The 27,272-nt window shown below is 48.4% G+C and overlaps 1 protein-coding gene and 1 non-coding gene across 5 annotated transcripts in view; one reads left to right on the top strand and one right to left on the bottom strand.

Annotated features, from left to right (window-relative positions):
- Window positions 1-27,272, bottom strand: part of LOC139273260 (nesprin-1-like) — a 92,746-nt gene that overhangs the window by 41,657 nt on the left and 23,817 nt on the right. For all 4 annotated transcript variants that reach the window (XM_070889919.1, XM_070889918.1, XM_070889917.1 and 1 more), the window contains exons 4-9: window positions 26,553-26,703; window positions 23,071-23,253; window positions 18,723-18,860; window positions 15,120-15,311; window positions 4,940-5,270; window positions 172-237 (exon numbers count right to left, since the gene is read on the bottom strand). In XM_070889919.1, coding sequence (XP_070746020.1) covers window positions 172-237; window positions 4,940-5,270; window positions 15,120-15,311; window positions 18,723-18,860; window positions 23,071-23,253; window positions 26,553-26,703 — 1,061 coding nt within the window. The remainder of the gene's footprint in view (window positions 1-171; window positions 238-4,939; window positions 5,271-15,119; window positions 15,312-18,722; window positions 18,861-23,070; window positions 23,254-26,552; window positions 26,704-27,272) is intronic.
- trnak-uuu (transfer RNA lysine (anticodon UUU)) lies at window positions 16,796-16,868 on the top strand. The gene has a single exon. It is a non-coding gene; the product is annotated as a tRNA-Lys (tRNA).

Genomic DNA, 27,272 nt, shown 5'->3' with positions numbered 1-27,272 from the left:
CAGGTTAATCAGTTCACGGTTGGATTTGCATTTCACAAACAAGTGAGTGGCACAAATCAGAGGTCAGGTAGGGGTGATGCAAGGCCAATGTTAAGATGGATGACTAAAGGTTGAGTTTGGTAGGGTTTGATGTGGGGGAGCCAGAACATGCTTGGATCATTGAATGCCTACCAGTGGATCTCAAAGCACTTTCAGTCAGTTTTACATAGGCCTCTGGGCTTTCGGGGATCACTACATCTGTGAAAATAAGAGCACAATTTCAACAGCTACAAAATCGGCATCGGGTGAGGGCCATTCTCGCCCCTCCCCCCACCCACCCCAGCCACCTCTTTGTACTGTCATCAGATGGATCCATCATCCCTGGCGCATTGCAAATCAAACATCTGTCAATGGACAACATCTGATCTCATGCTCCTTAAAATAAAACAGAAGTCAGAGTAAAGTCCGAGTGCAGACCAGATACCCAGTTAGAATCACAGAATCATAGAATGGTTACAGCACAGAAGGAGGCCAATTCAGCCTGTCGAGCCCGTGCCGGCTCTCTGCAAGAGCATTTCCCCGTAGCCCTGCAAATTTTTTTCCTTGAGGTACTTATCCAATTCCCTTTTGAAAGCCACGATTGAGTCTGCCTCCACCATCCTCTCAGGCAGTGCATTCCAGATCCTAACCACTCGCTGCGTAAAAAGGTTTTTCCTCATGTCACCTTTGGTTCTTCTGCCAATCACCTTAAATCTGTGTCCTCTGGTTCTCGACCCTTCCGCCAATGGGAACAGTTTCTCTCTACTCTGTATAGACCCCTCATGATTTTGAACACCTCTATCAAATCTCCTCTCGACCTTCTCTGCTCTAAGGAGAACAACCCTAGCTTCTCCAGTCTATCCAAGTAACTGAAGTCCCTCATCCCTGGAACCATTCTTGTAAATCTGTTCTGCACCCTCTCTAAGGCCTTCACATCCTTCCTAAAGTGCGGTGCCCAGAATTGGACACAGTACTCCAGTTGAGGCCGAACCAGTGTTTTATAAAGGTTCATCATAACTTCCTTGATTTTGTACACTATGCCTCTATTTATGAAGCCCAGGATTCCCTATGCTTTTTTAATGGCTTTCTCAACCTCCCCTGCCACCTTCAACGATTTGTGCTCCAGGTCTCTCTGTTCATGCACCCCCTTTAGGATTGTAGTCTTTAGTTTCTATTGACTCTCCTCATTCTTTCTATCAAAATGTATCACTTTGCACTTTTCTGCGTTAAATTTCATCTGCGAGATCTCCAGCCTGTCTCTGTCCTCTTGAAGTCTATTACTATCCTCCTCACTGTTTACTATACTTCCAAGTTTTGTGTCATCTGCAAATCTTGAAATTGTGCCCTGGACCCAAGTCCAAGTCATGAATATATATCATGAAAAGCAGTGGTCCCAGTACCGACCCCAGGGGAACACCACTGTATACCTTCCTCCAGTCCGAAAAACAACCGTTCACCACTTCTCTCTGTTTCCTGTCACTTAGCCAATTTTGTATCCATGCTGCCACTGTCCCTTTTATTCCATGGGCTTCAACTTTGCGGCAAGCTGATTATGTAGCACTTTGTCGAACGCCTTTTGGAAATTCATGTACACCACGTCAAACTGCAATGCCCTCATCAGCCTCATCGAAAAACTCAATCAAGTTCGTTAAACACGATTTGCCTTTAACAAATCCATGCTGGCTTTCCTTAATTAATCCACACTTGTCCAAGTGACTATTAATTTTGTCCCGTATTATCATTTCTAAAAGCTTCCCCACTACCGAGGTTAAACTGACCAGCCTGTAGTTGCTGAGTTTAACCTTACACCCTTTTTTGAACAAGCATGTAACATTTGCAATTCTCCAGTCCTCTGGCACCAGCCTCGTATCTAAGAAGGATTGGAAATTATGGCCAGTGCCTCCGCCATTTCCACCTTTACTTCCCTCAGCATCCTAGGATGCATCCCATCTGGTCCTGGTGACTTATCGACTTTCAGTACAGCCAGCCTTTCTAGTACCTCTATCAATTTTTATCCCATCCAATCCTCTTTCACTATGACTTTGGCAGCATCTTCTTTGGTAAAGTTTGAGAAGCAATCCTTGAAGACACAGTGATACGATTAAAGAGCTTCTTCTTGTAAGCCCAACGGCTATGAACGAGCTCCCGGTAGTTAACACCATAACACCCCTAGTACTCATCGCTCAGAATCTGAATTAAAGGACCACTACAAGAGTGTCTACAATTAAGCCTCAATTACTCTCTCAGCTAGGGTTTCCAACCCTCCTGGATTTTCCTGGATTCTCCAGGAATTAAAGACAAATTTCAGAACACTGCCACAAGCAGGGGGAAAAATCCTAGGAGTGTTAGAATTTTTTTTTCATTTTCTTTGAACACTTTCATTTATTGGTTATATTGGAGATGTGGAGGGTGGAGGGGATGAATGGGAGGTTGTTTGACTGAATGTTACCTGATAGTTAAGAATCATCCAATCGGGTGAGCGAACAGTTTGTGTGCTGCGTGGATGCACATATTGGACAACCAACGGCGGGAGGTTGGGGGCGGGGCCGAGGTTCTGACTGCTGATTGCCCTTATTGGTCGTTTATTCTCAGGTCAAACATGACGTTATTACCGTACACACTACCAAGCCACTTTGACACTGGACCTGGTTCTAGGAGGGAAACATGAGATCAGGAGGAGGCCATTCCCTCAAACCATTCAATTAGATCACGGATCTATCACTGTATCTTAATTCTATCTACCGGCCTTGGTTCCATAACCCCTTGCTGAACAAAAATCTATCATTCTCAGTTCTGAAATTTTCAACTGACCCCCAGCTTCAACAGCTTTTTGGGGGAAAGAAGAGTTCCAGATTTCCTCTACCCTTTATGTCAATGTGCTTCTGACATCACCCCTGAACGGCCTAGCTCTAATGTAAAGATTATGCCCCCTTGTTCTGGACCCGCCCACCCAGGGGAAATAGTTTCACTCTACCCTATCATATGCTTTAAACGTCTTAAACACCTCAATTAGATCACTCCTTAATCTTCTATACTCATGTCGATGCAACCTGTCCTCACAATTTCATCCGTTTAGCCCCGGTATCATTCTGGTGAATCTGTGCTGCATCCCCTCCAGGGCCAGTATATCCTTCCTGAGATGTGGTGCCCAGAACTGGACGCAGTACTCCAGGATGGGGTCTGACTAGAGCTTTATACAACTGTAGCATGACATCCACCCCTTTGTATCTCCGCCCCTTTGAGATAAAGGCCAATATCTCATTAGCCTTTTAAATTATTTTTTCTAGCTGTTCACTAAGCTTCTCTTCTCATCCCAGGAGACCACATCACTTGCATCATTGCCTATTCAACTCGCTTGCGCCTCAAAAGAATGGAGCCGTTGGTCTGGTACTGGGAAAAGGAGTTTGACAAAAATGACACCCTTCTGCCCTGCAGATTCTGTGATTCTATACAAAGTCTTCAAACATCTTCCTTCCTGTCTTTGTAGCATTGTGAATACCAAGTTCGATTCAGAAAAAATAAGCCCTCTACTTTGTCATTTTCCATACTGCCATCACACTATGAGTTGGGGGATTTTACTGACCCCATCGCTATCAGGACTCTCGAGTTTCTAGCCAATCCTCCATGCTGGAAACTCCTAATTGCAGGTAGCTCTTCTATCTTTATTTATTGTTTGGGTGCTCTGTCCGTGGGGCACTGGTAATGAAGTGTCGCATGGACAGAGCAGTGCAGTACTGAGAGAGTGCTGCACTGTTGGAGGTGCCATCTGTGCTGTGCGCAAATTGGCTGCTGTGTTTCCTACATTACAACAGTGACTACTCTTCAAAAAGTACTTAATTGGCTATAAAGCACTTTGGGACATCCTCAGTTCTTTTTTCTTTCACTAATTTTTTCCAGGGCTTCTGGATCTTTAATATATGACAGTTCAATTTCTGAATATTAGAAAATGATTTGATTAGCCTAGTGGTTATGGGATAGGTTCAACAACATAGAGACCAGGTGTTAAAAACTGGAGGCAATAAATCTGGTCATTTGATGACTAGCACCAGATAACCACGAAAGCTGTCGGATTGTCTTCAAAACTCAGCTGGTTCACTAGTGCCCTTCAGGGAAGGAGACCTGCCGTCCTTATCCAGTCTGGGCCTACACGTGACTTCAGTCCCACTGCAACCTGGTTGACTCAAGGCTCCCTCGTGACCTCTACCACCTTCTCAGGCCGATCACTGACGGACATTAAATGTAGCTTTGCACAAGTCCCAAGAATGTTTTATTTAATGGAATTGAAGAACAGTCCCTTGGCTGTGAAGTGCTTTGGGACGTCCGAGGGTATAAAAGTCACTGTACAAAGTACATTATCTCCATTTTTCCATTGCTGTTACTAGCCATGAATCGAGGCAAACACTAAAATATATTGAGCACAAACAGCGTCTGAGGGCGAATGATCCCCTTAATCACTTTCACAAGCCCGCTGCAACAGCAGTTTCTGTTGTGAGGCAAAGAAAATGAGCCCAAGGAAACCAATTAAAGGAAACGTTAACATTTTAAATTACTTTCCGACTACCCCCCTCAACTGCCCCACTACCCTCCCCTGACTCCCCCACTATCCCCCCGACTCCCCCACTCCCCCTACCCGGCTCCCTGCCCCCCTAGCTCTCTCTCCCCATCGCACACCACCTCCACCCCATCCTGGATGCCCCACTACCCCCCCCCCCGACACCCCCACTATTCCCCCCCCGACTCCCCCATTATCCCCGTCTGACTCTCCCCCACTATACCCCGCCCCCCCCCATAAATCTCCCATTACCCCCCCCACCGACTCCCTCACACCGCCCCCGCACCCCCGGGCTCCCTCACTCCCCTGGGCTCCCCCCCCCCCCCCCGGGCTCCCCCGCTCCCAGCGGGTTTCCCTACATGCGCCCACCTGTGATTTCAGCCGCTCCTTTGAGGTAGAAGTCACTGTCCTCGTCTCCCACGTCCTCCTCCGCGCCCTGCAGCGCTCGCGACACGGCACTTTCCAAGTTTCGGCTCAGGTCGTAGTCGTGGTCCCACTCCAAGGGGATGGAGTCGACGCTGGCCGGCGTATCGCGGCCTGACCGAGTGTCCTTGGGCTGCTGACCCATGCCCCGGCTCAGCGAGAGCGGAGGGGTCATCGCACTGTCTGGTGCTCGGTCAAGCCACTGCATGCTGGAGAGCTCAATGCTGTCGTCCAACTCCACCTCCCGGTCAGACACCTCATGCTCATCATCCGTCAGCTAAAGGGGGGAGAAAGGCAACTCGAATAATCCAGACTAATTAAAACCAGAGGAACCTGCCTCAGGCAAACACTGCTGAAATCTGCAGCTCCAAAGCCACTTTACATAGAGTTACTTAGACTCTTACAGCACAGAAACAGGCATTCGGCCCAAGTGGTCCGTGCGGTGTTTATAGAGGCTCCACACGAGTCTCTATCAGCATCTCAACCTACCAGCATATCCTTCTATTCCTTTCCCCCTCATGTATTTATCTAGTTTCCCCTTAAATGCATCAGCTAGTCGCCTCAACCACTTCCTGTGGTAGCAAGTTCCACCTTCCCGCCCCTTTGCATGGGTGTGTTATAGAGTGTGTTACCGTGAGAGTTTAGAGCTCCCAGCACAAAGCTCTACACGTCAGGGATACAGATCAGGCCAATGACTGATTCACACCTTGTCCAATGTTGCACTTGATAGAGATGGAGCATCGTGTAGGTGGTGAATCGAGCGTTTCCCCCTCACATGGGGTTCTGAGCAGGGAGCAGTCACCCCGAAAATGTGCCCTTTTATATAGAAAATAGTTACTGGGTGTTTATTGGTAGCAGAATACAGCTGTGCAAAGGCTGCGGCCACAGCTCTGATGCTGCCGTTAACCCAAACAAGAGCTATGTCCCAGCAACTATATCTAGCACGTTATCCTCTCCCAGAGTTACAGGGGTGCGCCCTGCTCAAGTGGCCAATGAAAGCCAGCCATGCACGTCGGGCTCGGGGTGAGCTGGATGGGGTGTATGTGAGGTAAGAACAGAACCTGGGAGAGTACCAAGGGGCAGGTCAGTCAGCATCTGTGAAGGCAAAGGACACCATTTCAGGTGTAGACCCTTTGACAGAGCATTCTGACAAAACGTCCTCATCCTAAACTTGAACTTGACCTGTCTTTTCGCCGATTGTGCTGGGCCTGCTGGGTATTTTCAGTATTTGGAGTTTAAAAAAAAAATGTAATTTATAATGTTACAGGTCAGCTGAGAGCTCCTTGACATTCATTCACATTGCGTGGAGTACTACCACGTTGAACAGTTGAGAGATACGCATTTTCACTCTCAGTGTGACCTCAAAAACAGGCAGAACAGGAAAAAGGGTCAATACAAACTGAGCAACAGTTTGTTTATTGTTTTGTAGGACGAGGTGCTCTCTGTATTGCAATTTATATTTTGACACGTTCCCCCTTCAACTGGTCTCTGCTCTGTGCATCACCCAGGGCAGCTGGAGCTGCTCCAACCCAGACGGCCAACAAGCCTGCAAGTTGAGCCTGCAGGAACGTGAGTGTGTGGGGGAGAGAGGGGGAGAGAGGGAGAGAGAGAGAGAGAGAGCGCGAGAGAGAGAAAAATGAAAGAATGAGTAATAGAGAAAGAGAAAGAGAGAAAGAGTAATAAAGAGAGAAAGAGAAATATAGAGAGAGAATGAGTAATAGAGAGAAAGTGAATCAGAGAAACACAGAGACTGAGAAAAAGAAAACAGTGAGATAGAGAGAGAGATAAAGAGAAAGATTAAAAAAAAAGAATGCAAGAAAGAAATAAAGAGGGAAAGAAGAGAGAGAAATAGAAAAAGAGTTGATGGCTTTTTTGCAGCAACCTTAGGACTCGCATTGTATGTCTGGGAGGGAAGGAGGGAGGAGGTTTAATCGCAAGCCTAATCCAGTGCGATACCTCTGAGCAGCAGAGCATACTGCCATTTAATTTTCTTGCCTCAGCTCATCCGCTGCTGAAGCCCTCATCCATGCCTTTGCTACCAGACTTGACTATTCCAACGCACTCCTGGCCGGCCTCCCACGTTCTACCCTACGTAAATGTGAGATCATCCAAACCTCTGCTGCCTGTATCCTAACTCGCACCAAATCCCGTTCACCCATCACCCCTGTGCTCACTCACCTACATTCTTATCCTTGTTTTGAAATTCTTCCACAGCCTCACCCTCCCGATGTCTGTACTTTCTTCCAGCCCCGCAACCCCCACCCCCGAGATCTATGCTCTTCCAATTCTGGCCTCTTGAACATCCCTGATTTTAATCGCTCCACCATTGGTGGCTGTGCATTCAGCTGCCAAGGTCCTAAGCTCTGGAATTCTTCCCTAAACCTCTCCGCCTCTCTTCTCCTCTTTCCTCCTTTCAGACACTCCTTAAAACATACCTCTTTGACCAAAATGTTGGTCATCTGCCTGATTTTCTCATGTGGCTCGGTGTCAAATTTTGTTCTACAACACTCCTGTGAAGCGCCTTGGGACGTTTTACTACATTGAAGGTGCTATATAAATACAAGTTGTTGTTGTTGAAGCTTTCAGAAATTATCACTTAAGCGGGTCGAGTCATGTGGGGCAGGCTGCAGACATAGTGAAGGAGACAGCCTTTTGAAATTCCCTTCCCCCCATCACCCAGTGACACAGCGCAGGCAAACTCAACCCCAATATAAATACAAATGTTTTATGTAAAATGTTGTATTTATAGCTTGATAAATTAAAAGTAGACATGTCAAAAGATTTTAGAACTATATATAGAAGCCAGTGAGAGAGTTACAAGGCATGTAGTTCATTTCAGTCAAGAGCTAAACACTCACTCCCAGCTTTGCTTTGCCTTATCTGAACTTGCTGCATACTAACACTCAGTTTGCACTCTATAAATAGCCCCAGCATCTGCAGATTGTTCTCTGCGATCGATCACACGCGTGTTTAGGCTGCTGGGGCTGTATTATAATGCTGCAGTGCAGGCTGGTGCCGAGCCACAGATACATTCAGATGCTAGAGAAAGCAGGGCCGAAATTCAGTGCCGCCTGAAAGCGGGTGGTGTTAAGGCCGTTTTTCCCCGATTAGCGTCGCAAAGTTTGCAGTGGCCTTTGGATCCAAATTCAGCTTTTTAACCTTCAAAGGCGAAATTTGCATTCTTAATTGGGGTGTTATTCCCACGGGAAATTCACCCTTAGGGTGATGTGGCAGCTGTTATTGTAACACAGGCGTGAGGGAACGAGGGTATCGGTGCTGCTTTAGAGAGGATGGTCGCTGCTCTGCAAGAGTCGACGGAGTGTCTAAGTGTTGTCATATCTGGTGGCTGCTCGCATGCAGTCTCAGCTGGATGCCCCCCCGAGACCTTAATGCTGCTATCGCGACTGGGTCCACCACGGGCCACGAGGGACCTTCCAGTGTGGCACCACAGCACCGACCGGAGCTCCCTCAGATTGGTGGTGGTAGTGTATCGCCCCCTGGTGAGTGACGCAGGCTCCTCGGGCCAGGATACGGATGATGCGCTCCCTCCGGCTCGCAGCATTCCTGGCCCCAGACCTGTCACTCCACCAGTGCCCTCCACACATGACCTCGCCCGAGCCAAGCCAGACTGAACCCTCTCAGGAGGGTGTTGGCCGGTCTCCAGCCGGCCCTTCCAGGCCCAAAGCTGCTCCAGGGCATCCTAGAAGGACATCTGCAGTTTCCCCACAGCAGCCTTCCCAGACCCTTGAGTCATCCACAGGGGAAACACTGAGGCGAAGTCACAAGTTAGGCATGCGGAATAGAGAGAAAATAAGGCAATGCACAAGGGTGGTAAATGATGTTTATATGTTATTTTTCTGCACTGTTTATTGTTCTGATAGTAGTTTGGAGTTATATTGTGTATGTATAAAATTTTTATTTTTTGCACCTATATCTGGGCTGCTGTATAATGTGACGGTGGGCAATGATGGATCAAGGCACTCATTGGGATGGCCATGGAAAGTAGAATTTCAAGGGTCATGTGGGGATGAGATTATTGGAATCGTGCAGCAATTAGACGAGCCTGGATTTCCTTTGCAGGGTTGGGATGGCGACGAGGCCTCCTGGGTGGCTCAGGACGTTCCTCCTCCTCCTGGTGCTGCGTCGTCTCCTCCTGTGGTGGGACTACTGGATCGGCCTCCAGATGCTGTCCACTATTGACAGCCAGGTTATGCAGCATGCAGCAATGATGGAGACCCGTTCAGGCCAGTACTGCAATGCGCCAGCAGAGCGATCAAGGCAACGGGACCTTTGTTTAAGCATCCCAACGCAGTGCTCAATGATGCGCCTGGTCCCAGAATGAGCGTCGTTATAGGGCACGCTTGGCCACAGTCCTGGGGTTTGCAAAGGGGAGTCAGCAGCCAAGTGGACAGGGAATATCTCTTGTCCCCAAGCAGCCACCCACAGTCCTGGTTTGGGCCGGTGAAGATGGCAGGCACTCTGCTCTGGCGCAGGATGAAGGCATCGTGGCATCAACTGCCAGGATCCTTCGCTGGTGGTCGTACACCAACTGAACAGTCAGGGAGTGGTACCCCTTTCTGTTCATAAACACCTTGGGATGGTGTTGTGGCACTCTCAGTCCAACATACGTGCAGTCTATCGCCCCCCCCCTACACCCTGGGGAACCCTGCAATCCGCAGATATCTGGCCTGGCACTCCACCTGCTTCTCGCTCGTCATGGGGAAGGAGATATATTGCACTCTTCGCTTGTACAGCGCATTGGTGACCTGCCGGATGGAACGATGGGCGGAGAATTGTGATATGTTTGAGATGTCTACAGTTGCAGACCGGAACAAGCCCGTTGCGTAAAAGTTCAACGCTGTGGTCACTTTGGTCTCCACACGGAGCGCTGTCCTCGGCCTTGTGTGAGGCTCCAAATCTGCCAAAGGACATTGCAGAGCTCGGTGGTGGGCAATGGTAGCCAACTGAGGGCATCAGCACCGTTCTCAGTGCCTGGCCCGTGGCAGATCATGTTGCAGTGCACAGACAGTGTTAGACCTATTCGAAACAAAGCATCGATAATGGTGCCTCTGCTCTCCAAAACCTGTGGGATGGGCAGCTTGTCTGACTCGAGCAAATATTGGGACACTCTTTGGTACGTCCCTTTTGTCCCGTGAATGCAGGCTACTGCCTTGGGTAACTTATTGGATGCATGTACAACCGGTTGGGGTTCGCCCGCTACTTTGGCTTGCTGTACAACTCGCCCAACCTGTGTGATAACACATCACTTGCTACAAATACTTTGTTCGATACATATACAACTGGTTGGGGTTCGCCCGCTCCTTTGACTTGCTGTGAGGTAACCCTGACTCCATATGATAATATATCATTGGCCGCGAAAGGACGCTCACATGGGTTACACAGTGCAAACAACTTATTGGAACGTAGTGGGTTCCTGGCCTTCTCAGCGGCCAGTCCTTTACCTTTACCCCAAGCCCGGTCGTCTTCCTTGCTGGGCAACACATGCCTCTGTTTCGTTGCGGCGACATCCCGTGGTCTGGACGCACTTTCGTCCCGTGGTCTGGACGCACTCTTGTCCATGTCCGTGATGCCGACTGCCGCGATCTTCCTTTCCAGGGATTTTGCCTCTGGCGTCAGGAAGACACATTCGGATCGTTTCGGCCGGAGTTCCACTCTGCTTGGTCGACCTGGAACCTCTTCCATCGTCGCAAAGAGATCGTCGGCTTCGGGTGGTGGGTACCACACCTGTACCGCTGCTCGGTTGATCTTTACCTCCTCGTGCTTGAATCGACATTGATGGGCTCTATGACTACCCCTGCAGCGCCGACATGGTGCTAATGGATTCGCATTTACGCCCCACGGCGGGCTTTGAGTCATCCTCGGTCTGGCCTCTGCGGGCATGTAGGCCCTGCCATGTACAGTTCTGCCTGCTGAAGGCGTTATTTTATGCACAGTACTTGCCGGTGAGTTCTGATGCTGCAATGATATCTGTTTAATGTTATCGTTCGTGGACATAAAAGCCTGGGCTATCGTGATGGCCTTGCTCAGATCTAGGGATTCGGCAGACAGCAGTTTGTGAAGAATGACCACGTGGCCGATTCCAAGTACGAAAAAGTCCCGCACCACTTCCCCCAAAAATCCAGCAAATATGCATGGTCCCGCAAGACATCTTAGGTCGGTGACATAGCTCGCCACGTCCTGGCCCTCAGAGCGGTGGTGCGTATAAAAGCGATAAAAGCGATCAAGAGGCTCTCCTTCGGCTTGAGGTGTTCCCGAACCAGCGTGCACAGCACTTCATATGTCTTCTCCGTTGGTTTCGTCGGTGCTAGCAGATTTTTGATGAGGCCATATATCATGGACCCGCAAACGGTGAGGAGAATCGGCCTGCGCTTGACCGCGGTTTCTTCCTTTTCCAGCGCGTTGGCCACGAAGTACTGGTCAAGACGCTCAACGAAGGCTTCCCAATCATCACCCTCAACAAATCTCTCAAGAATACCAATGGCAGCCGTAATTGCGTTAAAGTTTGTGCTCTGTTACTCGTCGCCAATTGTTATGTTTAGAATAACTCCACAAGACTGTATATCTTAAGCTCAAACTGTTGTGACCTTGGTCTCTTTATTGTGACTCCAGAGTGGGGAAGCAGCGTGGTGCACTGCCTTTTATACCTGCTTGCCCAGGGTACACAGGTGACCCCTTAGGTCTCCCACAGGTGTGCCCCCTGGTTGCAAGTCTTACATATTGGTGGCTTTATTCACCTAACATGGGCCACCGCCAACCCCCGTGGCGGTGTGGGGCTTATGGCAGTAGTGACGCGTTAAAGGTGCGCACTGCTGCCGCTTCGCACCTGGACCCATTTTTAGCTACAAAAAGCCGGTTCTTCAGCTGACAGTGCCCCCGCCAGCTTTTAGGGCCGGTGCTTAGTGGGAGAGCGCTAGCTGCTGTCCTGAGAGTGCTTTTGGTGAGCAAAAAATTCTTGGAGGTCTTTGGGAGTGCAAAAAATCTGCTTGGCTCTTGGAAAAAATCTGCGAGCTGCTTGTTCCACATCTCTAAAAGGGCAACGGGATTTCGAAACGTTGTGCTGAGTTAAATGTGTTTTTCCTCCTTTGTAATTATTTGTGGTCAGTGAAAGTAAATCTCTGCTGCACAGAGGGTCGTGCTTCCGCCCATGATGGGCTCAGCTTATTCAGGAGAACGCCTGCTCCAGATTGTGAGAGACAGGGAGGCACGCAGGAGGAGGCGTCGCTATGATCAACAAGTCGTGAGGCAGCGGGCAAGGGAGGCAGCAGCCAGGGCTGCCCAACCTGCAGAAAGGCCTGCAGTTGGCCGCAGACGTCACAGGTGTAGAGGCTGGACAGCGTTTCCTTCATGAACCTGTCACTCGAGTCGTGCAAAGCTCTGCGCAGGAGCGCTAAATCATACGACGTAACCCGCAAATAAAACAAAAAAGCCATTTAAGTGAACCGAGTGGTGGAAATTTGCAATGAGGGGGCAAAGTTGCCATGTTGTGTGGCTCAGATTTATTGGGGGCGATTTCCCAATCAGGCAAGGGGTGTCAATCGCGGGGAGCGCTGGTTGGCGAATCGGCCCTACAAGGTGCCAACTGTGGCTCAGCGGGTAGCACCCTCACCCCTGAGTCAGAAGGTTGTGGATTCAAGTCCCACTCCTGAGACTTGAACACAAAATCCAGGCCAACAATACTGAGGGAGTGCTGCACTGTTGGAGGTGCTGTCTTTTGGATGAGACATTAAGCCCGAGCCTCATCTTCCCTCTCAGGTAGATGTAAAAGATCGCCTGGCACGATAGAAAAGCAGGGGAGTTCTCCCCGGTGTCCTGGTCAATATTTAGCCCTCAATCAAAACCAAAAAACAAATGATCTGGTTATGATCACATTGCTGTTTATGGGAGCTTGCTGTGCGCACATTGGCTGCCGCATTTCCTACATTACAACAGTGACTACGCCTCAAAAAGTACTTACTCAGCTGGAAAGTGCTTTGGGACATCCCGAGCGGCAAAAGGCACTATAGAAATTCAAGTCTTTCTTTTCTGTACAACATCACCACACAAATAACTTAACTTCCCTGGTTACCAGAGAGAAGTGTCCATGCTGCGTGCGCTGTGAAATTGCACTGAGTCACATCTTTTGTTTGCTGATTTATATTTCCGTAAGATGATGAGTATTTAACAGGCCTTCCAGCGAGTCGAAGGGGAGAAGAAGTATCAGCAGGCTTGACAATCGCAAGTGTGCCCACACCTGTGCTCTGATCAGAGAGAGAGCATCGGGCACTTTATAAAGGCCCAGCCCATGTTCCGGCCTGCAGGTTAAAGCGCAACACAACAGTCTAAGCACAACATCGTCTGTTAGAATGGAATTTAGTGACCCTGAGCTCCTAACGCTGAGCCTCACACAATCGGGGCACAGGTCAGAGAACTGGCACTGTAAGATGATGCTATAGCACCAAATCTGATCCCCAGCACCCATTGAACACAGCTCCAAATATCTGAACTTCAGTCACAAGTTTTTAATGACAACTACCTCAGTGTAACAAGTTCACAAGTACCAATAATCGCACCCTCCACACAATCTGCTAACTGGATAGTTGACTTCATGCAAGGGAGTCACGAAAGTAAATATTTTTCCAAATGAACAAAAACATAAACTTATGTGTTACTTGCACCCACTTTCTTCCTGCTTGTTAGTTGAATCTTTTAGGTGCTTACTTCAGTTAGTTGAATCATTGAGGTGCTTATTCCAGTTAATGTAACTATTTAGGTGCTAACGTCTCTTTAGTTAATCACTGAAGTGCGAACTCCTCTTTACAACAACAACTTGTATTTATATGGCTCTTTTAACGTAGTAAAACGTCTCAGGGCGCTTCACAGGAGTATTATGGGATTAAAAATTTGACACATAAGGAGATATTAGAACAGGTGACCAAAAGCTTGGTTAAATAGGTAGGTTTTAAGGAGCTTCTTGAAGGAGGAAAGAGAGATAGAGAAGCGGAGAGGTTTAGGCAGGGAGTTCCAGAACTTGGGGTCGAGGGAACAGAAGGCACGGCCACCAATAGTTGATTGATTATAACCAGGGATGCTCAAGAGAGCAGAATTAGAGGAGCACAGACATCTCGCAGGGGCGGGGGGGGTGTTGTGGGGCTGGAGGAGATTACAGAGATGGGGGGGGCGGGGTGAGGTCATGGAGGGAGCCAATGTAGATCAGTGAGCACAGAGGTGATGAGTGAGCGGGACTTGGTGCGAGTTAGGACACGGGCTGCCACGTTTTGGATCACTCTAGTTTACATAGGGTAGAACGTGGGAGGCCAGCCACGAGTGCATTGGAATAATCAAGTCTGGAGGCAGAATGAGGGCTTCAGCAGCAGATGATCTGAGGCAAGGGCGGAGACGGGCAATGTTTCAGAGGTGAAAATAGGCGGTCTTAGTTATGCTGCGGATGTGTGATCGAAAGCTCATTTCAGGGTCAAATATGACACCAAGATTGCGAACAGTCTGGTTCAGCCTCAGACAGAAGTTGGGGAGCGATATGGAGTCAGTGGCTGGGGAACGGAGTTTGTGGCGGGGACCGAAAACAATGGCTTCAGTCTTCCCAATATTCAACTGGAGAAAATTTCTGCTCATCCAGAACTGGACGTCGGACAAGCAGTCTGACAATTTAGAGACCGTGGAGGGGTACGAGAGAAGTGGTGGTGAGGTAGAGCTGGGTGTCATCAGCGTACATGTGGAAACTGACGCTGTGTTTCCAGATGATATCGCCAAGATAATGTTAATTAAACATTTAGGTGCTTATTCCAGCTAACTGAATTATTTAGTGGTCACTCCTGTGAAGTTGATATTTTCTGGCATAGATTCCATGTTTCCCCATATCATACGGTCACCAGCAGATGACTCACTTCATTAACCTATCAACAATGATATGTGGAAAGCAACGACTGTACGAAATACTTGCCATCGCAGTTCAAAGTAACCCTGAAACGGAACATTCCTGATAGTATTCGGTTGTAAATTCCCGCAAAGTGATGGGCCCAATGGGGTCAGGCAACGGGAACTGGCGTGCTATTGTGAAACACGCCCTACGCCCCAGCCCGACATGCATGGGGAACAGCCGCTCACTTACCGGAAGTTGCATGAGCTTCTTGTAGTAGCGCTCCACGCGACCAAACACCTCCTGGCAGTAGCGGTGAAGTTCCTCCAACTCCTCCTCGATTATCGCCGCGTCCATGGGCTCACTCTTCTCTATAAGTTGCTCTCCGTGAATGAAGATCTGTTCAATTTTACTGGTGTTGAGGGATATTTCCTGCTGGAAGGCCTGTGGACAGCAACAGGACAGTCATTGCCCGCAGACAGAAGCAACCGCAGGGAAGGAAGAGGAACTATGGCAGACCAACTATGCTGTCCAGGTTTATTTCTTGAACAATGAGTCAAATTTGAAATTCAGAGGTGATTTTTTTTTAAGAGCTATCCGGTTCTTGCCTGAACAATAAAAAAACTTCCCAATACAGAGTTTAGAAGAATGAGGTGTGATCTCATTGAAACACAAGATTCTGAGGGGGATTGACAGGGTAGATGCTGAGAGGTTGTTTCCCCTGGCTGGAGAGTCTAGAACTAGGGGGCACAGTCTCAGGATAAGGGGTTGGCCATTTAAGAGAGAGATGAGGAGGAATTTCTTCACTCAGAGGGTTGTGAATCTTTGGAATTCTCTGCCCCAGAGAGCTGTGGATGCTGAGTCTCTGAATATATTCAAGGCTGACATAGATAGATTTTTGGCGTCTAGGGGAATCAAGGGATATGGAGATAGGGCAGGAAAGTGGAGTTGAGGTCGATGATCAGCCGTGATCTTATTAAATGGCGGAGCAGGCTCGAGGGGCCGCATGACCTATTCCTACTCCTATTTCTTATGTTCTTCGAACTGTCTCCACGTGACATGTCCCAGAACAAGGAAAGCCCCCAACATCCCAACACTGGGGGCACAGCCTTCAGCACTAATTCAGCACCAGATCTTAAATCTCCCCTCCTTTAAAAATATTCTCAAAAGCCACATTTTCCTGAACTCTACCCGTGAACCGTCCTGGGGCATTTATTACAATAAACATTTTACTCTCCTGATGGGCTAGTGATGTGTATTTGTAACTTTAAAACAAAATTAATTCTCAGGCTGCGGCCATTGCTGCCAAGGCCGGCATTTATTGCCCATCCCTAGTTGCTCTGAGAACCTGGTGGGCCTTCTCTTTGAGTGCTTTGACTACTTCAGAAGGCAGTTAAGAGTCAACCACACTGGTGTAGGATTGGTGTCATTAGGCCCAGACCAGGTAAAGGATGGCAGGTTTTGTTCCCTAAGGGACATTAGTGAACCAGTTGGGTTGTTACCACAGTCCGAAACCTTGTGTGAGCAAGGCGCACGTCACTCTGGCTTAACACATATCCTCTGGCATTTCCAAGGAGAGTTAAATAAATACCGTGCCCAAGACCATGTCTCTCCTCTACGTTTCACAATCTAGGCCAGAGTTTCCATTCACTTAGAGTTTGAAGTGATTTATTTAACTCTCCAATACTTGGGTCTTCATCAAGAAAAAGAGTTTGGCAAAGCTGTTTTGTTCTCTTGGCAAAAAGTAGACCACAGTGACGCAATTAATAATATCAAAATACGTCACCACAAAGTGCTATTGGTTATTGGCACATCATCAGCATGAAAGGAAGACATTCCTGATCAGTACTCCCTTCCCTGGAAATCAAGGCAATGCCTCAGAGCTTTGGAAGGGTGTTGAAACTCAGGAACAGGAGAAATAAAAACATACCCGGATAGCTCAGTCGGTAGAGCATCAGACTTTTAATCTGAGGGCCCAGGGTTCAGGTCCCTGTTCGGGTGTTGCTTTATGTTCAGCCATGAGGATTATTAAGGATGTCATAGCAGTGCATTTGGAAAGAGGTAATATGATAGGTCCAAGTCAGCATGGATTTGTGAAAGGGAAATCATGCTTGACAAATCTTCTGGAATTTTTTGAGGATGTTTCTAGTAGAGTGGACAAGGGAGAACCAGTTGATGTGGTATATTTGGACTTTCAGAAGGCTTTCGACAAGGTCCCACACAAGAGATTAATGTGCAAAGTTAAAGCACATGGGATTGGGGGTAGTGTGCTGACATGGATTGAGAACTGGTTGTCAGACAGGAAGCAAAGAGTAGGAGTAAATGGGGACTTTTCAGAATGGCAGGCAGTGACTAGTGGGGTACCGCAAGGTTCTGTGCTGGGGCCCCAGCTGTTTACACTATACATTAATGATTTAGACGAGGGGATTAAATGTAGTATCTCCAAATTTGCGGATGACACTAAAGTTGGGTGGCAGTGTGAGCTGCAAGGAGGATTCTATGAGGCTGCAGAGCGACTTGGATAGGTTAGGTGAGTGGGCAAATGCATGGCAGATGAAGTATAATGTGGATAAATGTGAGGTTATCCACTTTGGTGGTAAAAACAGAGAGACAGACTATTATCTGAATGGTGACAGATTAGGAAAAGGGCAGGTGCAAAGAGACCTGGGTGTCATGGTACATCAGTCATTGAAGGTTGGCATGCAGGTACAGCAGGCGGTTAAGAAAGCAAATGGCATGTTGGCCTTCATAGCGAGGGGATTTGAGTACAAGGGTAGGGAGGTGTTGCTACAATTGTACAGGGCCTTGGTGAGGCCACACCTGGAGTATTGTGTACAGTTTTGGTCTCCTAACCTGAGGAAGGACATTCTTGCTATTGAGGGAGTGCAGCGAAGGTTCACCAGACTGATTCCCGGGATGGCGGGACTGACCTATCAAGAAAGACTGGATCAACTGGGCTTGTATTCACTGGAGTTCAGAAGAATGAGAGGGGACCTCATAGAAACGTTTAAAATTCTGACGGGGTTAGACAGGTTAGATGCAGGAAGAATGTTCCCAATGTTGGGGAAGTCCAGAACCAGGGGACACAGTCTAAGGATAAGGGGGAAGCCATTTAGGACCGAGATGAGGAGGAATTTCTTCACCCAGAGAGTGGTGAACCTGTGGAATTCTCTACCACAGAAAGTTGTTGAGGCCAATTCACTAAATATATTCAAAAAGGAGTTAGATGAAGTCCTTACTACTAGGGGAATCAAGGGGTATGGTGAGAAAGCAGGAATGGGGTACTGAAGTTGCATGTTCAGCCATGAACTCATTGAATGGCGGTGCAGGCTAGAAGGGCCGAATGGCCTACTCCTGCACCTATTTTCTATGTTTCTATACACCAAAAAAACCCTGAAATAAGGAAAGATCAATTCCAACAACAATAAATTATGTTTAGATACGGAAACTGAGACAAGGATTAAAAATTTTGAATATGGCATTGAATTCAGACCCTCTCAATATATTTTTAGATGGTACAAAGGTTTTGGAAAAGGGCAAGCACAGCTTTGTAAATCTGGAGGTTTAACATTTTAAAATCACAAGAACCCTACTTCCTCCCTTGGGTACCAAGCCAGTTACAGCACTTGTCCCGGGAATGGGTTTAATTGCAGCCACAGAGCTGATCGAGGAGATCAATTCTGTCACTATCACCTTTCTCCAATAAAAGGCAAACAGAGCCAGCTGCTTAATAGTCAGACATAAAGGGGATGAAGTCAATGGAAAAGAAATTCGGGCGCAGTGTTGAACGGGCTGTCGATTCGCCTCTGCCCAGGCTGAATATCACCCCACAAAGAGTCTCGAGGTTTGACTTACTTTTAGTTGTTTGATTTTGGCTTGTACATCACATTCAGAGAAGTGCTCAATATTGGTCAGCTGCAGGTCCATCTCGGTCAGCCACACTAATATACTCTCACGCGCAGTTTCAAACTCCTCTCGTTGACCAATAAAGTGCTGTTCAAACAAGACAAAAAAACCACCTGTAAATCCATCCATGCTCACGTGAAGTTCACCTCCAGAAATCAGGCTCTTTAACTTCTTCCAAAGCAGAGACAACTCATTGTGGAACAGATTATGTTTAACAGTATCTGTGATACAAGTCAGGAGACAATAGTACTTCACCCATTGCCTCTCCCCCTTCTCCACATAGAACCGTTACAGGTTTTACCGTACAACCCAACTCTCCTCTCTCCTTCAAGCCTGTTGCTTTTAGGTCAGAACTAATTAGTACTCCAAAAAGTAGCATGGGATCCCTACAGAGTCCTTCATAATACAGTCTTTCATTTACATAGAGTGTACAGCACAGAAACAGGCCATTTGGCCCAACAGGTCTATGCCAGTGTCTATGCTCTGGGAAGTCATGAGGTTGTGAAACGTTCTAGATAAAACAATGGAGATAAAACATGTGTCCTCCCGACTCCGCCCTCCCTGACACTTCACGGCCAAAACCGGAAGAGGGGCCCAAACACACTGATTCTAAACTGACTACTTTGTTCGACTGAGCCACAAGCCCCCGAGCCTCCGAAGCCTCTGACCGAGCCCCGAGCCTTCCGCTGAGCCTTTCCCTGAGCCCCGAGCCTCCAGCTCAGCCTCCGACTGCCCTGAGCGGTCGGGGGGAAGAGAGCTGGCGGGGAGAGAGTGAGACACGGGGGGTGGGGGGAGAGAGAGGGACACGGGGAGGGGGGGAGAGAGAGAGACACGGCGGGGGGGGGGGGTAGAGAGAGGGAACATGGGGTGGCGTGGGGTGGAGAGAGAGAGACACGGGGAAGTGGGGGGGAAGAGAGAGGGACACGGGGTGGGGGGGAAGAGAGAGAGAGGGACACAGGGGGAGGAGGAGGAGAGAGGGGCACGGGGGGAGGAGGAGGAGAGAGGGACACAGTGTTGGGGGGGAAGAGAGAGAGACACAGGGATGGGGGGGAGAGAGAGGGAACATGAGGGGGGCGTGGGGCGGAGAGAGAGGGACACGGGAAGGGGGGGGGAGAGAGAGAGAGGGACACGGTGGGAGGAGGAGGAAAGAGGGACACAGTGTTGGGGGGGGGGGAAGAGAGAGAGAGAGAGAGAGAGAGACACAGAGATGGGGGGGAGAGAGAGGGAACATGGGGGGGGCGTGGGGCAGAGAGAGAGGGACACGGGGAAGGGGGGGGGGAAGAGAGAGGGACACGGGGTGGGGGGGGGAAGAGAGAGAGGGACTCGGGAGGAGGAGGAGGAGGAGAGAGGGACACGGGGAGGAGGAGGAGGGACACGGGGAGGGGGGGGAAAAGAGAGGGACACGGCGGGGTGGGGGGGAGAGAGAGAGGGACACGAGGAGGGAGTAGGAGAGAGAGAGAGACACGGTGGGGGGGGGGGGGGGGAAAGAGAGGGAGACGCGGAGGGAGGGGAGGAGAAAGCGACACAGAGGGAGGAAAGAGAGAGAGACACGGGGTGGGGGGGGGGGGGGAAGAGGGGGACACGGCGGGGTGGGGGGGGGGGGGGAGAGAGGAAGCGGGAGAAGGGAGAGAGGAAACTCAGGGAAAACAGATCATGTTCTTCCAACTCCCTTTACACCCACACCTGATTTCTCGGAAAACTCGGTGCGTGCGTTACAAGGGACATCGTTGGAATAGATGAAATCCAGAAGTCATGACACTTTCACTATTCACTTCATACCCAATAAACCTGTTAACAATCCATTACCCACACACAATGCCCATCTATGGCATGCACTTGTGCTGGGGGTAAGGGACTTTGGCTGGGGAGGGATTCACTTGCGCTGAGGTGAGGGACTTTGGCTGGAACTTGGTGGCTTTTGCTGGGTTGTTCGAGATCTGTCCTCTCTAGCTTCTGAAGTCAGAATGGATCAAATTACACTTTGCAAAGTCAGTCAGAACTTGGGCTGGGCAGTTCCATTTACACATTCCAGAGAAACTTCAGTGTGTGGCTTATCTTCCAAGGGGACTAATCAGCAATAGGTCATGTGATAATGGAGAGCCAATCAGAGAAACGGTGGCCATTTTATTAGTACAAATAGACACATCCTTAAAAGAAAAACCCATAGTGCTTCATTTTTATTCTACTTGTATTAGTAAAGATTAATAAAGTGCACGTATTATTTATTTGATCAAGGTGAGGCATGTTTAGTGCTGAGCAAATGAACTCTTCCCCTTTCAGGCACCCAGTGTCATCATCAAGCACTCCCAGATCAGATATGACACAGACGATGTAGAACGAAGCTCTCTTTGCTCTGTCTCAGCAATGTGCTTCAGCCCAAAACTTAAGAGAGTTCCCCAGCTTAGAGCACTGTGGTGTTTTTTCCCATTCCTTCCCACATCAGCCATGTTTAGGCCCATCGGAGAGATATTGTCAGTCAGTGCAAACTGGGGCACAATTTTGTGTTGTAGGCCTATGCTTGCTAGGGATTAAGTTGAAACTTTCCAAACTCATTTCACATAGGACCTTTAGAGTCAGTGGATAATGGAGACTTTCATCCCATCAGCTTAGGCTATCTAACTCACTGAGCCTGTGCTCAATAACCTACACTGGCTCCCAGTCCAGCAACATCTCGATTTTCAAATTCTTGTCCAAGTGTTCAAATCCCTCCATGGCCTTGTTGCTCTCTATCCCTGTAACCTCCTGCTGTCCTACAATCCGTCGAGATCTCTGCAGTCCTCCAATCTTGGCCTTTTTCACATCCCTGATTTTCATCGCTCCACCACTGGTGGCCACGCCTTCAGCTGCCTCGGCTGTAAACTCTGGAATTCCCTCCCTAAACCTCTCCATCTCCCTCTCCTCCTTTAAGATGTTCCTTAAAACCTGCCTCTTTGACCAAGCTTTCGATCAGCTGTTCTAATATCTCCTTATGTGGCTCGGTGCCAAGTTTGGTCTGATAATCGCTCCTGTGAAGAGGCTTGGGACACTTTATTATGTTGAAGGCGATATATAAATGCATGTTGTTGTGTCTCCCAATTCTAGAAGTTTCGATATAAAGATTAAAGCACATGGTATTGGGAGTAATATACTGGCGTGGATAGAGAACTGATTGGCAGACAGGAAGCAGAGTCGGGATAAATGGGTCCTTTTCAGAATGGCAGGCAGTGACTAGTGGGGTACCACAGGGCTCAGTGCTGGGACCCCAGCTCTTTACAATATACATCAATGATTTAGATGAAGGAATTGAGTGTAATATCTCCAAGTTTGCAGATGATACTAAGCTGGGTGGCAGTGTGAGCTGTGAGGGGGATGCTAAGAGGCTGCAGGGTGACTCGGACAGGTTAGGTGAGTGGGCAAATGCATGGCAGATGCAGTATAATGTGGATAAATGTGAGGTTATCCACTTTGGGGGCAAAAACAGGAAGGCAGAATATTATCTGAATGGTGAGATTAGGAAAAGGGGAGGTGCAACGAGACCTCGGAGTCATGGTACATCAGTCATTGAAAGTTGGCATGCAGGTACAGCAGGCGGTGAAGAAGGTAAATGGCATGTTGGCCTTCATAACGAGAGGATTTCAGTATAGGAGCAGGGAGGTCTTACTGCAGTTGTACAGGGCCTTGATGAGGCTACACCTGGAATATTGCGTACAGTTTTGGTCTCCTAATCTGAGGAAGGACGTTCTTGCTATTGAGGGAATGCAGGGAAGGTTCACCAGACTGATTCCCGGGATGGCAGGACTGACATATGAAGAAAGACTGGATCGACTAGGCTTATATTCACTGGAATTTAGAAGAATGAGAGGGGATCTCATAGAAACATATAAAATTCTGACGGGATTGGACAGGTTGATGCAGGAAAAATGTTCACGATGTTGGGGAAGTCCAGAACCAGGGATCACAGTCTAAGGATAAGGCGTAAGCCATTTAGGACCGAGATGAGGAGAAACTTCTTCATTCAGAGAATTGTGAACCTGTGGGATTCTCTACCACAGAAAGTTGTTGAGGCCAGTTCGTTAGATATATTCAAAAGGGAGCTAGATATGGCCCTTACGGCTAAAGGGATCAAGGGGTATGGAGAGAAAGCAGGAGTGGAGTACTGAAGTTGCATGATCAACCATGATCATATTGAATGGTGGGGCAGGCTCGAATGGCCAAATGGCCGACTACTGCACCTATTTTCTATGTTTCTATGCTTCTACGATATTGGCTGAATGGTGATCAGAGAATCCCCGAGAGCAGCCCGTTGCTGGAGCCTTACTTTCAGTCTCCTGAGAATGGCCGTGACCCTCCGCTGTAGGTTGTCCCAGCGCTGATTTCCCTCGTGCACCATCTGTTTGAGTTTGCTGCCGGAATCCGTGCGATTCTCACGAGCCAGGCGGCGATACTGCTTGTTGATCAGTTCCAGCTGGGTCAGACTCTCATGGACCTGACGCTGGAAAGCCTGAGGACAGAAAGGCAGAGTAACAGAGCATTCCCACTACAGGTTGAACTTCCCTTATCCAGAACTCCCTTATCCGGAGCCACCCCTCATCCAGAACCATTCTTAGCCACCGGGTGACGCAGGAGCAGAACTCCGACATGAACAAATGGAACAAATTGAAGTCCTTCCTCGCTGCCGACTCCCGCAAATCGCTGACCCCGCGATCCACCCCCCCACCCCCCCATGATCTCTCTGCCACGCTCCCAGCCCCAAGCTAGCCAGCCCTGATATCCCCTTGCTCAGTACCTGTACCATCCAATTTAACGTGACCACCCCTCGTCCAGAAAAATCTCTTATCCGGAACAGGCCAGTTCCCGAGGGTTCCGTATAAGGGAAGTTCAACCTGTACTTCATTATATAAGAGAACGCTTTCAAACACATTGATATATTTTTTTTTAAATGCTGTGAAATTAAGTTAGATGTCATGTGTGACTATTTAACTACTGGATCACCTATTTCAACCAAATTGCAATCAATAAAAATATTATAGATGAGTGATCTCCTATAGCATTGCATATGGTGGGGGAGAGGGGGTGGGGTAGACCTTGGCTTTGTGCGATAGTTTAAAATGGATGAGAGCAAGATGTCAGCCCGTTTTACATCTCTCCCGATACACAACGTCAAAATTACTCCCGGCGGGCGTGGAGGGGGGGGCGGGGCTTGAGACCAAATTTAGTCTTCAGGTGAAGTGCGGTTAGAGGGTGGGGAATAATTGCACCACAGTTTGTAGACATCATTCAGTCACCAAAGTCAAAGGGCTGGATTTTTGGCTTTTATGTTTTTGGGGCAATAATGGCAGCGGGGCGGGAAAGTTAGCGCCCGGGAATAGATTGCGTCTCAGTAAGTAAGTTTGGGCAGCTGGGCCCTGAGTCAGGGGCACAACGCTAAGGGAGGCGTTGTACACTTTTCTTGGGGTGTTAGCATGGGAAACTCCCGAGCTAAAGAGTCGGGCCGGGAGCGCTCCAAGAGAGGGGAGTGGGGGGGGGAACCTAATAAAACCCCCACAAAAACATTCCCAAAACATTGCCCACACCATCGCAACACAAATTGCAAAAAAAAGGAAAAAAACAAATCAGACTTACCTTCGGAGTCCATTACTCACCTCTTCGCCGAGAGGATGGTTGAACTGCCCTGATTTCCCAGGAGGTCACTGCGGGTGCGCCTTGGGGTGGATGGGTCGAGCAGGAGCTCTAACTCGCGGCGGCGTTGCAACCAGGGGCATTGCGCACCGGCGCAGCTCTTCCGGGCAGTGCTGCTCCACACCGCCGCAAAACCGGACCCGAGGCTGCAGGGCGTTGGGGGATCCCCCAGAACACCTCACCGCCGCCATTGCTGCCACTCTGGGGCGAAAAACGGAGCGCAGAAGACTCGAAAATACATTTTTATGATTCTATTACAAATTCCGATGTCCACACTTAGAATGTAAACCTGTCACACTGTAGTTACCCACTCCTGCCAGAAAGGTGGCGCTGCAGCACCTCCATTGGCAGGAGAGTGTAACTACAGCATGGCACGTTTACATAGGCAGTTCCCATTATAAATGTGGGCATTGCAATTTCTTTTTAAAAAAAAGTCAACAGAAAGTGCGCACAGATGCAATATATTTCATGTGTTGTAGGTGTAAATTCAATCAATTCCATCTTAAGCGAACCCTCCTGAGAGGCCCTCCTTAATTCCTATTAATAACCAGCAGCACTGCCAGGAACTATGCACGGCTGTTCTGTACAAACAATGAACATGTGCTCGGCAGGAAATGCACAAATCAGTGGCCACTTTAAGTCGCTGTGTTGTTGAGGCTGTGTAATGTATGCTCCTGTGAGTATGCTCACAGATTTGTAGAGCTATGTCCACCGGCACGCTCGCGGCCGTCCGCGAGAGGTGGGTACCAGAGGGACTGGCGTGCATCATCACCCCCGGAAAACAAATTTTAATTTGATTAGTTTAAATTCACTATAACGTTTTATTTGTTAATGTGTGGGTTCTAGTGTCCCTTTAATAAGCGGACACTCGGCTTTAAGTTCTATTTAAAATAGTTGTAGAGCTGTTGAGTTGGGAGTGGCTTAGCCAGTCACGTGATGTTCACCAGACTCAATAAAACCCCAGCCAGTTGGGTTCGGGGGATCCACGATGAGACAGGCGGTTGCGAGCCTGGTGTATGAACTGGTAATGTGTCATGTGATTGTTAAACCTTTTGCTAGTTCTTAATGTGTTGCTATGAATTCTTAAGCTAAGAACCCATGAAGCAAATTAATTACAGGCTGTACATAAGAACATAATAGGAGCAGGAGTAGGCCATTTGGCCCCTCAAGCCTGCTTTAATAAGATCATGGCTGATCTGATCATGGACACAGCTCCACTTCACTGTCCGCTCCCCATAACCCTTTACTCCCTTATCGCTCAAAAATCTGTCTAGCTCCACCTCAAACATATTCAATGACCCAACCTCCACAGCTCTTTAGGCTAGAGAATTCCACAGATTTACAATCCTCAGAGAAGAAATTTCTCCTCGTCTCAGTTTTAAATGGGCAGCCCCTTATTCTGAGACTATGTCCCCTAGTTTTAGTTTCCCCTATGAGTGGAAATATCCTCTCTGCATCCACCTTGTCGAGGCCTCTCATTATCTTATATGTTTCAATAAGATCCCCCTCATTCTCTGAACTCCAATGTGTATGGGCTCAACCTACTCAACCGATCTTCATAAGTCAACCCCCTCATCTCCGGAATCAACCTAGTGAACCTTCTCTGAACAGCCTCCAATGCAAGTGTATCCTTCCTTAAATATGGAGACCAAAACTGTACACAGTACTCTAGGTGTGGCCTCACCAATACCCTGTACAGTTGTAGCAGGACTTCTCTGCTTTTATACTCTATCCCCCTTGCAATAAAGGCCAACATGCCATTTGCCTTCCTGATTACTGCTGTACCTGCATACTAACTTTTTGTGTTTCATGCACAAGGACCCCCAGGTCTCTCTATACTGCAGCACTTTACAATTTTTCTCCATTTAAATTATAATTTGCTTTTCTATTTTTTCTGCCAAAGTGGATAACCTCACATTTTCCCACATTAAACTCCATCTGCCAAATTTTTGCCCACTCACTTAGCCTGTCTATAACCCTTTGCAGATGTTTTGTGTCCTCCTCACAATTTGCTTTCCCGCCCATCTTTATATGATCAGCAAACTTGGCTACATTACACTCGGTCTCTTCATCCAAGTCATTAATATACAGCATCAACTGCTCTGCTTTTCATTACAGCACCTCGAATTTCTTCAGCTCCTCTTTGGCGACAGTGTAGAGGACCTCCGAGGAATTGGGTATCGCTGCTGTTCGTTCGGAGGTTTCGAGCCAGTCTTCAAAACCAGAGTAATCATCCAGGAATTTCTGCCACAACCTCCAGGTCTCTTCAATCCTAAAAAAAGGAGGGGTGGGGGCGAAATGAAGACCCAATGAAATTGTGGATTTGTTGACGAGGGTGAGAGGAAGCAGGGTGGGAGGAGGCTGAAGTGGAGCATAAACACCAGCACAGACCTGTCGGACCGAATGGCCTGTTTCCATGCTGTAAATTCTAAACAATATTGGAGGCCGTTCAGTGAGCTGAGACTCCCGGAAACTGAAAGCCTGGAGCAAAGATAAAATGTGGAGCACTTCGTGGCTTCAGCCCAAAACACAATCCCATCACTGGGAAATTTAAACCAGCTGTTTCATTTCTCCAATTAGCAGTCCAACAAGACAGCGCATACCCTGAAGGCCAGACTTTCAGTGCTGTACACATCGAGTTTCCTTTGAGGCCCAAATCCCATAGCTGCATTTTAAAACACATATCATTATCGGGATGTGGGCGTAGCTGGCATGGGCAGCATTTATTGCCGATCCCAAGCAGATAGCGGTGGGCCTTCTTCCTGAACCACTGAAAGCGGTCTAATACAACTGCCAGGCCGCTTTAAAAGGCAGGTAACTCAAACCTGAGCGAGACTCTCT

Source organism: Pristiophorus japonicus, chromosome 9 (assembly GCF_044704955.1).
Source record: "Pristiophorus japonicus isolate sPriJap1 chromosome 9, sPriJap1.hap1, whole genome shotgun sequence".
Lineage (NCBI taxonomy): Eukaryota > Metazoa > Chordata > Chondrichthyes > Pristiophoridae > Pristiophorus > Pristiophorus japonicus.
This window is presented reverse-complemented; position numbering and strand designations above follow the sequence as displayed.